Source organism: Lactuca sativa, chromosome 6 (assembly GCF_002870075.4).
Source record: "Lactuca sativa cultivar Salinas chromosome 6, Lsat_Salinas_v11, whole genome shotgun sequence".
NCBI classification, from domain to species: domain Eukaryota; kingdom Viridiplantae; phylum Streptophyta; class Magnoliopsida; order Asterales; family Asteraceae; genus Lactuca; species Lactuca sativa.
The window spans coordinates 62,786,250-62,800,444 of NC_056628.2; the positions used below are offsets into that span (position 1 = coordinate 62,786,250).

Sequence of the window (14,195 nt, forward strand, 5' to 3'; positions counted from 1 at the left end):
CATTGTATCAATGCTTATCCTCGAAACACGGACGTTACAATTCCAGACCTTTTCCATAGGATCGAATTTTCGGTCGTATTTGACATTTCCGGTAGTTTATGAAAATCTGAAGAACATGACTCGATCAGTAAGTTTAGTTTATTCACATTTAGTTTTTAGTGTTTATTTTCATAGTTTTGGTTCGTGTTTAGTCATGTCCGACTAAAAGCCCTAATTTTCAGTTTTTCAAAGACTCGAACTTTTTATGTAATCATTATTAGATTTCGTTTTTAATTTATGTTTCTATTTAGTGGATTTAGTTTTGTGCTTCATAAATATTTTATTTAAATTCCTTTTTGACTGATCACCTGAATTAGGGCTTAATAATTCTTGTTAAATATATAAAAGAAGCTTTTTTAGATAGTTCAAATATGGATGTTTGTTTCTAGATGCATGGTATGGTAGGAGAAAAGTCATATATACTATTTATGGAACTTAGGAAAGTAACTTTGTTTGGTTGCCTAAGTACATTACAGCTTTGTAGGCTTCAAATCCTAATATGATTATGAGTTGTTCTCGTAATTCGAATGAATATCACATGTAGTGACATTCAGGTATGTTTTTTTTGGGCTTTTGGACCTGCTATTAATGTATTTCATTTATATAGACATGTTATTTCTACCCATGGATGTCATTTGAAGGGTTCATACAAGGGAAAAATGTTTGTTGTAGTAAAAGAAAATGCTAACAACAATGTATCACGTGTTTCTTATGCTATTATCAATGAAGATTATGCATTAAAATGCTCTTAGTTTTTTAATATGTTTAGACATTTTGTTGCTCAACACATGCAGTCACATGTAATTCATGTAATGACAAATCTAGAGGAATAGAAAGAGTCATTAGCATACTATTGTTTTTTTCTTCGACACATTGGTAGTAATATCATGAAAAAGGTACAATAAATTAAGTCTCAAAATATTTTGTTGGGTTATTGAAAACACCACACATAAAAGGAAGTTTGTTAAATGTATGAGAGAAATCAAAAATTAAAATCTTGGCAGTATATTAAACATATTAATAAAAGTCGAAGGTCTCTTTTATGTGATGAAAATAATCGATAGGGTTCCTTGACAACAAATATCTTTGAGAGTGTAAACAATGTGATGCGAGGAGAAATATAGTTACCAATTAGGGTGTATATTGACCTTACATTCAATAGATTTGTGTACTTTTTTATAATCATAGTGATATTTGTAATGAGCTACAATACACCTTTACCATCTGTCACATCCATAAAATTCGAGCCAATTTAAAACTTTTTAATTCATATATAAAACCATTCAATTATTACAATTTGTTTTCAAAATAGTTTAGACATCAGAGTTCCCAGAAATCATAATCATCAATAGAGGAAGTGTACGGTCACGCCTTCGCCTTCCCGCGGTCATCCGCTGAACCTGAAACAAAAAGCAATAAGTGTAAGCTCGAAGGCTTAGTGAGTTACCCCCAAAATACCAACCTCATATGACCATAATCATATCCTATCAACAATTACAGAACAACCATGCATCTCGAGTCTGCAGTGTGGCTGGTCCGCCCGCACCGGGCCTTCAGTCCACTTGATCCACTCCCTGAGTCTACAGTATGACTGGACCGCCCGCACCGGGCCTTCAATCTGTCTGGTCCACTCTTCGAGCCTCGGCACGTCTGGACCGCCCTCTCGGGCCTTCAGCCTATCCGGACCGCTCGCTGGGCCTTCGGCCTGACTATGTTCCCTTTCGGGTCTGCAGTCTATCCGGTCCGCCCTAGGTATGTTGGCCTACAACACAAAGTAGGACCCCCCTCAACCCAACCATGTACACGTATAACAAAGTAATCACATAACAACCCATAGACAAACAAACCGATCTAACAGATCATATAACATAGCAACCTCCTAACCAGGATACTGACCTAACCGGTCACTAACAATATACCATCCTAACTACCAGGATGCAGATCTAACAGATCGATAAGCATATCAAACAAAACTAGTATACAATCCGAGAAAGGGTTGGCCTTGGTGCCTTAGACCCTGTTGATATATTGAGGATAACTCACCTCGAAATGCCGATCTGAACCAAAGAAGCAGATTCCTGAACCACCGTCTCACCGACAATCCCGAACTATCCAAAATAACGAATAACAAGTCAATAAATGGGAATACAAATTTTTGACCAAGAATCCCTTATAACAATAGCCCAATTTGCCTTCCCTCTAATTTGGGCCATGGCTCAAAACCAAACCCATGATCCATAAGTCCATATAATAAGGCCCATCATTGGCCCACTTTCCAAATTGGGCCTAAATCCAAGATCCATTAACAAGACTTGGCCCAAAACACCATATCCATAATGTCCAACCAAGGCCCAAGTCCAGCTAGCCCATAAACAGTCCAAAACTCAAAGCCCAAAGTCAAAAGTCCAAAGTCAAAAGCCCAACAGAGGACGTACGCTGGGTGTACTCCTCTGGTACGCGGGGCATACCTCGACTGATGTTGACTGAAAGACGGGGCCGTTAACATGTATGCTGGTCGTACAGCTTCCTACGTGGGGCGTACGCGAACTAAACAAAAACCCTCATAAGTACTTAATGACTTAAGCACTTAAGCCCAAACTTCAGATCAATCGACCAAATATGCCTAGGACTCATAAAGTCTCGAACTTTATCACTTTGGACGTCCAAAATGTTCTTAATCCAAGGTCTTAATCCATTAAGACCTTTCTACTACTTACATGGGACCTCATAAACCATTAGGACCTCATTTTTAACACTCAACACCCCTCCAAGAGTCTAGAAGGACATATTATTTCGTCTAAAACACAACATACATCATCTTGGAACTTTTGGAACAAAAAATGATTCCAAAATGCTAGAATGGCTAGATCTATGTTATACAAACATAAAGATTGAAGCTTTTTACCTTCTGGAGCTTCTAGGGTACAACACAACTTCAGATCTACAAGCCAAACTTCTTCTCCAACTCCTTGATGCAATGACTCCACCTTCAAGAGCTCAAAATACCCACCAACTCACACTCTCTCATAAGGACTAGGGTTTTGGGACGTTTTTGAAAGATGGAGGCTGAGAGTGATGAGAGGGAATGGACCATAAGGATGTTTATATAGCCCCTAACCTGAGATATTAGGGTTTCCTTCAGTTATGAGTACGCCCATCGTACACAAGATTACGCCCAGCGTACTCCTCCTGGTCCTAAAATTACAATCTAGCCCTTAGGCTCTTCATGGTTTTACCCTTCCATCCCTAGGGACTACAAATGACAAAACTTGGGATGTTACACCATCATGCATGTAATGTCTCTTTTTCAAATGATAAACCCATGCATAAAGCCCTAAATTAACCTAGTTTAACTATAATGAAGTCGTCTAAAAAGTATCACAAAGTTATAGATACATGTAACTAGAGGATCACACATAATGTCCATTATTTTCAACATGCATGCATATGTGGTAAGTATAAAATGGAAATATTTCCATGTTCATGTGGTATTCTAGTTTTTCAGCATATAACAAATGATCTTATATCCATTGTGAGTAATATATACACTACTATGACATATAAATGACAATATCATCATGTTTTTACTTCACTTTCAAATGATGATTATTGGATAGTGTTAAATTGTTTGATGGAGACCCTCTTAAGGTTTAAGCATTGATACCAATATTTTATGCAGATACATACAAACACACACACACACACAAACACGTCTTCTTAGCTATGGAGAAAACATATGAAACATGATTCTTGAATTTTCACGTCCATTTTGAATTTTTTGATCATGTCCATTTTGGCTTATGGTTTCTTACCTTGAAATGAAAATGATAGAGAGAGAAAATGAGAATTATGGAGTACTGAAGATTGAGTTGGTGAAAGCGCAATTATATTTTAGATTGTTCTTAATCTACCAAATGTTTAAGTACATAATTAAGTATTAAAGTAGTTATACAAGTCAACGTCGAGTATCTTATTTAATAGAGTGTTAATCATGTTCAATATGCACCGATATATTTATGTTATTTTGTTTCATTGTTTGTTGAATCATACCAAAACCCTATTACAATTTAAAAATCATTTTCGATCTGATGGACCCCATCCTCTACTTCTTCGACCACCGGAGACGTTATAGATTTTGGATCTCTCACACACACATGGGATGACTTTCTATCATGGAATAGTATGATGCCTCTCCTGATGCATATATTAAATAGACTTAACAATTTATGTGATCATGTTTAAACAAGTTGAACTGATATTGCTTTATGCTAACGTGTCCACTCCACCACAAGCCACCTAGTTCATTGACCTCTGAGTATTCTTCTCTCGTCCCTAACTTGATATACAAGCAATGATTTTGTGCTTGACTCAAGGTATTAAAAATTTATTCAAGAGCAAGAATATCTTGTGGAATATTATTCCTTACACCATGGCTGTTTAGATGAATAAGAATTATCTTCATGATTATATGACGTAAACTCCACAATAAAATATCAAGCGGGGATAGCTCAGTTGGGAGAGCGTCAGACTGAAGATCTGAAGGTCAGGTGTTCGATCCACCTTCACCGCATTTTAATTTTCATTTTGAAGAACATATAAAGAATTAATAAACCCATAAATCTTTTTGGGAGTTCCCCTAACCCCAGTTGCAAATTGCCGCCCCTCATTCGAATTCTAGTCTTTCTCTCGTAGTTGAGGTAAATCTTTAACTTTTCTGTATCAAAACATACATTTAATTCGTTCAATGTTTTCACAGACTCATGGTCTCCAGCTGTTTGATATATTTTTTTTGCTTGTAAGAACAAAAACCCTACATCACTCGAAATCTCCATTATTTGTGTTGTTCTTCGGAAATTTCCTTTCATTTCCGGCAACGCTATATCGAAATTCATATCAATCATGTTATACTCATCATACTCGATCCATCCATGATTCTACATTCTTCAAGCAGTTACTGATTTTGGGTTTTGATTGCAGTCGAGTTCTATACTGTTAAATCTAAAATGGAGGCTGAAAGGTAATACTTTCTTTTTCCCAAATTTTTCTTCCTCACAGAACAATTTCTACCAATTCGCATGTTTCCTTTTACATCTTCACTCCTCTGATTTCGCTACTTCTGGGTTCTAGGTTGAATTCACCACAGACGTCAGCTGTTCTATTTGAAGTTATGGGCTATCAACTGCAGTTTTCTCAGGTATTCAACTGGCTAATGGACTGTAGTTAACATTTGAATGTGTTGGTATAGCTTCATAAGATTTGTCTGTTTGTTTGAAAGGATCCAAATTCTAAGCATTTAGGAACAACAGTTTGGGATGCTTCAATGGTGTTGGTGAAATATCTGGTAACATTCATAATCCCTTTTAACACCTAGCACAATATTCTTGTCTAAATTCAAAATTTTAAATGTTTAAATGATCATATTTGTATCAATTGAATGTTATTATTATTATTTTTTTTATGTTGTAGGAGAAAAATTGCAGAAAAGGAAGGTTTTCCCCTTCCAAACTAAAAGGAAAACGTGTTATTGAACTTGGGGCAGGTTGTGGGGTTGCAGGTTTTGGTGAGAACTCATGTTATATTTGATGTATCAAATATTTAAAAATAAAAAATAAAAAATAAATGAATCTTGTCAATTTGAAAATTTTATGTGATGTGAATCTTTCCTTTTTAGGCATGGCATTACTTGGATGTGATGTTGTTTCAACAGACGAAGTTGAAGTTTTGCCTCTTTTAATGCGAAATATTGAACGTAATATTTCTAGGATCACACAGATGAATCCTGACGCAGGTTCTTGAATTTTTATTCCTTTTCAATAGAAAGTCTGTTCTGTTCTGTTCTGTTCTGTTCTGTACTTTTACCTGACACTGTGATTTCATGCTTTCACAGATTCGATTGGATCCATGACGGCTGCAGAGCTAAGTTGGGGTAACAAAGATCATATACGGGCGCTTGATCCACCCTTTGACTACATTATTGGCACTGATGTTGTAAGAATAAAAAATATTTTTTAACAAATTACTAAGTATAGCAACATACTTATATATTTTTATTGATACTAGCAAGATGTAACCCATATAAATATAGACGATGTACTTTTGGTTATGTATTGTTATTATCACTAAAAAATGTAAGTATGTCACTATTATGGGTAAAAAGAGTAAAATTGCCTAATTTTTATTTTTAGTTTTATTGAATCTAGATTTATGTGATAATATTTCTATATTTATGTTACAAGGTATACGCCGAGCATCTTTTGGAACCTCTGCTACAAACAATGCTTGCATTGTCGGGACCCAAAACCACAATTTTGGTAAATAATCGGTCCACAACATTTAATCATTTGCTAATTTATTTTTATGTATAAATATATAATCACACTCTTGTAGATTGGTTATGAAATTCGTTCAACAAATGTTCATGAACAAATGATTCAATTATGGAAGAAGCATTTCGAGGTTAAAATAGTGCCGAAATCGAAGGTAATTAGGAATTTAGTTTTTAACAATTAAATCAATGTTAAGATATTCATTGTTATCAAGATTTATTTATTTTATTTTTTATTTTAATTCATAGATGGATGTTAAGTACAATCATCCAAGCATACAACTTTACATCATGACTTTAAAGACTCTAGAAGGAAGCATAAATCTTGAAGATGAAGTCGATACAAGTAACAGTAATGGTAACAGTAACAGTAACAGTAAAATGGTGGAAGATGAAGGTGATGATGAATTACCGACAGAACCCCACGATGGAAGTTTGAGTGAATGGGAAGCTAGAAGATATGGATCCATGGCTGCTCGCCTTCTTCGAGACATCAAGATAACTTGATTCATGTTGTTTTCTAATTGAATTCTTAGTGAATTTCAACTAAATGCTTAAAGTTTAGTGTTGTTATACACAAAGTTGAAAAGATTCATGTTTCCACAAGGCTTGATGACCTATGATCATCACCTTAAATTTCGATAGAATACTAGTTTTCTCAATTTCATTATCTTTGGATTATAAGATGAAATTCAGTTGATGTAACTATTAGGAGATAAGAACAGGAGCATATATATCATTAATTTCAATCATGTATAACTAATTAATGCCCCACCATCAAGAGCTATAATAATACGCTTTCTCTTTACATAAGCTACACAACACTTTTCAAGGGAATAATTTATTAACTTGTTGGATTAACTCAACATTTTGATTTCCTCCACGATGAGTTTGAGGATGTTTTTCTTCCTCAAAATGATCTTCTTAAGCTCCCAATTTCATGGCTTTAGTGTGAGAAAAGGTTAGGAAAAAAAAACTAACACTTAGGCTTTAATGTACTTTAAAAACCCCACAACAACCCATCATCATTAGAAAACTCCCAAACAACTAGAATTCATACTTTGTCCTTCACAACCTTTGTTTCAATGTAATTGAATTTCCTATCCATATAAAAACATGTCTAGAAACTTTTCATGTGTAGTCTTTGTTCCATTTAGGCAATCTACTTTGATTCTAAGTACTTTCTTTCACTACGTATTTCATCCACACAAGTATTCCTTTCGAACAAATCAAGTAAATCAAGAAAGTCTCATTGCCTTGTCATTCATACTTTAATTTGGATAGATATGAATTGCATATTCCTTAGTCCTTGTCATAACAAACTTCATTCTTTTTATTCAACTTTCAAGCCTTACAAGAGTTTCATGCTTCTATCAAGTTCTTAAACACAACACTCACAACATATAGGCATCATGTACATAATAAAATTACTTCAAGTGTTATATAATCACTTTTACTAAATTGCCATATATAGGCCTTACAAAAGTTTCATGCTTCTATCAAGCTCTAAAACTACCTCTTGACAAGTGACAACTCAATCACTTCATTTCACACTTCGAGATCCAATTATGCTATTCACCCAATTAGACATTGTAACTTACATTCCTTGCAAATTGAAGACTCCATTACATAGTCATGTCTTTGAACAACCCAAAGTCACTCTAGAATACTAATAATATCCAATAGACCAACTTATATGTTAACATTCAGTTAGGGGTTTCATATTCATACCCAATGTACAACTCCTTAAAACACACTTCCACTATATGAAGTTGCTTGCATACTTATTTCTTCATCTTCTAAACTAAAAGTAAGACTTATCTTTCTCATAATCAAGAAACTAATCAAGCTTTATTTTTTTCACTCCATAGTGAACAACAAATACAATCAGCCGAGCATATCACTTTACATTATAAAGATCTCAGAAGGAAGCATGTATCTTGATCCACTAATCGAAAATGGTACAACATATTGTTGGTGAAAAATACAACAAATGCAAAGTTTACATAAAGAATGCTCATTTGTGTTGAAATTACATCAAGATGAACTATATTGAAGAAACACGAGTGCGATTATTCACAATCTGATGCAAAATTTGACTGCCATTAAAGTTGATAACAGAGCTTGAATTTGAGGTAGTGTTACTCTTAATGTTCCCAAGTATAGAAACTTTATCAACATAAACTCCCAAATAAGCAACCAAAGGTTCTGCCCTAGATTTATCAATTACAAGCCTTAGTCTCTGAGTTTTCACATTTGGGAATCTTAAAATTCTCTTGAATCCCACAGTTGACCCAGTCAACACTTCCCGCCATTCACCATCTTCATCAACAACATCTACATGAAACTTAACAATCCTCTGGCCCATTTGAATTGGTTCTTGAATTTGTACAACATTAAAGCTCACAGATTCTTGAAAATTAAGATATATAATCCAGTGGGTTTGATTCTTTTTAGGAGCCCAGTAAGTAAAAATGCCTTCTTCCAAGATAGACTTTGAGTTGAACTGTGTGTTATTAGATCCAGAACCACCGCGAGTGGTGCTGGCTGTAACAATGGCGGATTTTGCTAGGTTTTGAGAGAAAATCGAGGCTCTGAGGTTGGAAAACTCTTGAAGAACTTTAATGTCTTGTTCCGATATGAGACCTGAAGAATTTGGTGGAACATTTAGTAGTAAAAGACAGTTTCGCCCTACTGAATTGTAGTATAATTCGAGAAGATTTGTTGCAGATTTTGGAAGCTCGGATTCATGCCAGAACCACCCTGGCCTGATTGAAACGTCGCATTCTGGAGGTACCCAGTCGTGCCCTAGCGGATCTCCGCCTTGTGAGTACCTGTTAGATCCACCGGAATACCCGATCAAACCATTTAGAGATACAGATTGTAAGTGTAGAATGAGGTTTTTGGAAGAAATGAAACTGACTTGGCATCTGTGCCGCCAATTGCGGCGTTGCTCCGGTTGAAAAGCGACCAACAGGTGGTGCCTGCGAAACCTTCCTCGTCGCCGGACCATCTGACGTCTGGACCAGCATCGGAGAAGATGACGGAGCTAGGTTGCAGTTGGTGGATCAGGCTGAACCAATTCTCGAAGAAATACTCCATGTCTTTCTCTCCTTCCCCTTTCGCACCATCTAGCCAGACTTCCTTTACGTTTCCATATCTGTAATCGGAGTTGACATTCAAGAAGATGATCGGAAAAGCAAGAAATTGAGGGAGTTTAATTACCTAGTAAGCAATTCAGTCATTTGAGCCATGTAATATTCATTGTATTCTAGGGTTTTTCCGTAAGTAGGTTCATGTCTATCCCATGGAGAAAGATAAAGACCTAATTGAATCTCAGCTTCTTGAGCAGCTTTAGCTAATTCACCGACTACATCGCCGTTACCACCCCTCCATGGACTCGATTTCACAGAGTAATCAGTGTAATCGGAAGGCCATAAGCAAAACCCATCGTGGTGTTTGGCTGTAAGAATGACGCGAGAAAACCCGTTTTCCTTAGCGACGGCGACCCATTGGGTGGCGTTTAGGGCGGTGGGGTTGAAGACAGAGGGATCCGCGTGGCCGGTGCCCCATTCGGAGTCGGTGAAAGTGTTGGTTCCGAAGTGGAGGAAGAGTGCCATTTCTGAGAGCTGCCATGAGAGCTGCTGTGAACTTGGTAAAGGTAAGATTGGAATTGGTGAAGGTGTGGGGAAAGAAGTGGCAAGGGTGGAGTGAGAGAGGAGGAGGACGATGATGAAGATTAATGGGTTGTTTGAAATGGATCGGGTAATCGGGTTATGAAGATGATGATCGAGTTCGTTGGGTAAAACTTCCATTGTTGTTGCTTCTGTTAACTGTTTGTTGCGACTTTAAGAAAATGGATTTGACCAATAAACGAATAACTGGTTCTTATTTCTGAAGTCATTATACTTCAATTGTACAATAACTTAAATTTTAACTTATGAGTAATTTGCACATGTTATTCTCATAATTGATTAATCTAGTGCTTTTCTCATGCTAAATTAATTATTATGTGAATTGGATTTGTATACACATAATTTAATACAACGTGGTCCATGAGCATAATTGCTTATATATCACTTCATTATTCATAATGTTAATTGAAGTCGCACTAGCACAATCAAAATCCATACAAACACTTTTGCTTAAAAGGATCGCTCATTCAAAATAAATAGGGTAAATTACACCATTCGTCCCTCGTGGAGGTGCCAGAAAGCACCTTGAGTCCCTATTTTCAAAAATTAACTCGGACCGTCCCTCATTTGGTTAAAAGTTGCACGCTTCGTCCCTAACAAATGATTTTGTTGCAGGTGTAGTCCCTATCTGATCTGAAATGACTATAATACCCTTTGTGTATTTATTTTCCAATAAATTTAATGTTATTAATATTATTAATAATTTAAAAAAGAAAAAAAGCCACCTACCCTACCTTCCCACCGACCTTATCGTCCATATCTCTCTTCCGCTCATCTCTAACGTCTTCCAAGAACCCAAAACTACCCTCCTTAAACCATCATCGACAGTTACTCCCTCCAGCGACAACTCCCTCAGGTGTCTATTCCTATCACCGCCCCTAACTTTCGATTAACCTTATATCTACATCCATCGACCTCTGAAACCATTTCCAACATCGTCATCACCCCTTGAAATGTCGATCGTTACCTGTAATCCATCACCACCACCTCTTCGGCTGAAACCCTAGCACCTGAAAACCATCGTTGTCTTCGTAACATTGTAATGGAGAGAGCCAGAGGACCACCATCTTTTCACCAATGTCTCAGATCTACACCATCATCTTACAAATCGTACCTCTTAGTGTTTCGAGACGGAGCAGAATGAGAGGGAGGGGAACGACGACATCTAGCGAAAGAAGAACGAGGTTTGAATAAATCGAATCAACTCTCCTCATTAAAACAATTTCTAGTATTTTTTTCAAACGATTTTGGGGGAGAAACCAAATGGAGTCGCAGGTTTCATTCGCAGGTTTCATGGCAGTGGTAGGATAAGGGGTTGAAGAGTTTGAGTCCGACCACGATCTTCCTCGTGTCCTCTCATCTTTGTTCTTCGTTTAACTGATTTGTAGATCAAGTGTATGGATTTGGGTTTGATTTTAGGGTTTAATTCCAGTACTTTTTTTTGGAGATGAATGGTGATGTTTGCCGGTGTTGGCTTGTGGCCGGAGGTGACAGGTGGCTGGTGGTTGGAAGTGATTGGTGGTAGGAGGTGGTTAACGATCGGAGGGGTTGGAACTGATTTAAAAGGAAATTTTATTTTCTAAAAGTTATAATTAAAAAATAGTAGATAAATTATAAACAAATAAAAAATAAATGAAAAAGAAAAAGAAAAGGGCAAGATAGTCATTTTATGTATGCGAGGGACGAAACATGCACCTTTTAACGATACGAGGGACGGTCCGAGTTAATTTTTGAAAATAGGGACTAAACGTGCTTTTTGACACATGCACGAGGGACGATTGGTGTAATTTACCCAAATAAATACACACACCTTTTAAACCATCTCCCATTCTTGCTTAGATTCTCTCTTCATAAGAAAATCCTTGCTGCAACTTAACGATGGAGTTAAATAGTGAACATAAATATTTCTCAACAGTAAAGGTGAGACCATATGTGATAAAAAAAAAAAAAAAAAAAAAAAAAAAAAAAAAAAAAAAAAAAAAAAAAACTGAAATTACTTAATTGTGAACATATTTTCGTCATATTAATAAGATAACCTTCTAAAACATATTCTGATGCAATTGAAAAGCTCAAATAAACATTGAGATTGAGTTGAAATACATCATAATAACTCTTGAAGATTCTGATGTAATTGGAAAGCTCAAAAATACATTGAGCTTGAGTTGAAATTGAATCATCTTGAACTTTATATCCAAATCAAATGTGATCTCCACTTTGTCGAAGAGAAAGTAAAATCAAATCATCCCTAACTCAAATGAAACATAACCTAATGTTAAGAAAGAAATATTTATTTCAAACAGAATTAATAGCCTACTTGCAAAACTAAGAGTGATATCTATATTATATACTAGAACACCATATATCAGTAATATCATATATCATATATAAGAAACGGATTCTTTTTACACACCAACTCATCCTTATCAATACACCAATCTATTTTGACCATTTATAATCTTGTCTAATATACTTTCTAGTCGATACACATTGTTTTCGGAAAAAATGTTTTTCTTTCACATACTCTCTCTCTCTCTCTCTCTCTCTCTCTCTCTCTCTCTCTCTCTCTCTCTCTCTCTCTCTCTCTCTCTCTATATATATATATATATATATATATATATATATATATATATATATATATATATATATATATATATATATATACTAGCCGTCTACCCGCGCAATGCGACGGGCGGCTAATACTTTGTTTCGGTAATTAGTTTGGAAAAATGTCATATTTCAAAAAACACAATACATAAACAATTAGCATTTGCATTATAATATATTTACAACAATGTTGATGTACCGAGTAAAAATTAAAAACATATTGTTATATGTTTTAGATTAAAAACATAATAATAAAAGATGTGCAATGTGGATGATACTTTCGTTTCAATGAAAGATATTTGTTTCGAGAAACTTATTCTATATATTTTTTTCTTTACTTTATAGCTATTATCTTTTAATTTTTATAATTTTTAATGAAATCTTATAATTCCTTCGCTATATTTTATTTAATGAGTAATATAATCAACTATGACGATTTCAATAAGTATTAGTCATTTTGCTGAAGAAGAGTCCTTATGGTTATTTCTCCTTAGGATAAAAATTGACCCATTGAAAATTTAGTATGTGAAAAGAAGAATAATGGTTAATAATGTCAAGGTCTTATAGAAATATTAAGAGTTTCTTCGGCTAAAAGAATATGGCATTCTAAGCATGGGATTCAATTGGATATGTTTAATAAGATAAGAGGCTATTTATTTCCAAATTATCTTTTACTAACAATATGCTTGCACAGTTAAAAAAAAATTATATCACAAGTAATTCATTTAGTTTTTATTATATTAATCAATTATAACTTTTTATTTGATAGTACAAAAACTCGTTTAGCCTTTTTCATCTAGTTTGAAACATTTTTAATATTTTATTTTGGAAAAAGTCTATATATTAGTAACAATAAAACTGTAAATAAAGGTGCATCGTGCACAGCTTATAAGAACTGGTTCCTACAATGTTTTCACTAAACCTGATCTTGTATAATTCTATTGTTGGTAAAAAAAAAAAATTGTTGCGTATACCCAAAGTGCAACGTTGATTTTGGGTATTCTTCCTATGATCATTGAATGTTTCTGGTGCCTGTCAAATTTGATAGACCTATAACTGTAAAATCAATAAAACCACGCCAGTAAAATCATGATAGAATCTTTTAATTTAATTTAAGATGGTATTAAAAAAGTATTAAACAAAGTAAGATGCTAAAAGTGCAAGGATGTAAAAAAATAAAACTATAAGTATATGGATTGTTGTAAAGAGTATCACACAATCGCATACACAATCACACATACACATACAACCACACATATAGACAGAAGATACATACAGACAAACATAACATCCTACATGCATTAAAACAATTGAGTAAATTTTGTTGCAGTACGACTGCCAACTTCCATGAAAGCAAACCTAGGAATAAATGTGAGTTGGAACCTACTTCCATTCGTAGCCTCACTTAGAATAAATGTAGCATTGCAATATTCAGTACTTGGGTTGACTCATGTTGTGGTCTGCAATATTCACAGGAAAATTTAATATAAAATAAGATCTTAATAACCAGTTTGATTCAAATTTCTAGTCCA

General features: G+C 35.0%; 2 protein-coding genes and 1 non-coding gene across 3 annotated transcripts; 2 read left to right on the forward strand and 1 right to left on the reverse strand.

The window, feature by feature from the left end:
* The first annotated feature begins 4,536 nt into the window (after positions 1-4,536).
* Positions 4,537-4,609, forward strand: TRNAF-GAA (transfer RNA phenylalanine (anticodon GAA)). The gene has a single exon. It is a non-coding gene; the product is annotated as a tRNA-Phe (tRNA).
* A 15-nt stretch (positions 4,610-4,624) lies between these two features.
* LOC111897691 (uncharacterized) lies at positions 4,625-7,034 on the forward strand. Its single transcript, XM_023893639.2, has 10 exons — positions 4,625-4,736; positions 5,017-5,056; positions 5,167-5,233; positions 5,315-5,380; positions 5,506-5,599; positions 5,711-5,827; positions 5,927-6,027; positions 6,276-6,350; positions 6,427-6,519; positions 6,614-7,034. Exons 2-10 carry the CDS (start codon positions 5,043-5,045, stop codon positions 6,869-6,871), a joined length of 885 nt encoding a protein of 294 aa, XP_023749407.1. The 5' UTR covers positions 4,625-4,736; positions 5,017-5,042; the 3' UTR covers positions 6,872-7,034.
* Positions 7,035-8,281: 1,247 nt separating this feature from the next.
* On the reverse strand, positions 8,282-10,277 carry LOC111897690 (alpha-L-fucosidase 1). Its single transcript, XM_023893638.3, has 3 exons — positions 9,590-10,277; positions 9,288-9,524; positions 8,282-9,198 (listed from the first exon to the last, which is right to left on the reverse strand). The coding sequence occupies exons 1-3, from the start codon at positions 10,177-10,179 to the stop codon at positions 8,412-8,414; spliced, it is 1,614 nt and encodes a 537-aa protein (XP_023749406.1). The 5' UTR covers positions 10,180-10,277; the 3' UTR covers positions 8,282-8,411.
* Positions 10,278-14,195: the final 3,918 nt, after the last annotated feature.

Coding starts and splice junctions, on each gene's coding strand:
- LOC111897691 (XM_023893639.2), top strand. Junction 5,381..5,505: donor TGGTGTTGGTGAAATATCTG/GTAACATTCATA, acceptor TTTATGTTGTAG/GAGAAAAATTGCAGAAAAGG. Junction 6,520..6,613: donor AAATAGTGCCGAAATCGAAG/GTAATTAGGAAT, acceptor TTTAATTCATAG/ATGGATGTTAAGTACAATCA.
- LOC111897690 (XM_023893638.3), bottom strand. CDS start 10,179: ATGGAAGTTTTACCCAACGAACTCGATCATCATCTTCATAACCCGATT. Junction 9,525..9,589: donor ATGACTGAATTGCTTACTAG/GTAATTAAACTC, acceptor CTCCGATTACAG/ATATGGAAACGTAAAGGAAG. Junction 9,199..9,287: donor ATTGGCGGCACAGATGCCAA/GTCAGTTTCATT, acceptor TGGATCTAACAG/GTACTCACAAGGCGGAGATC.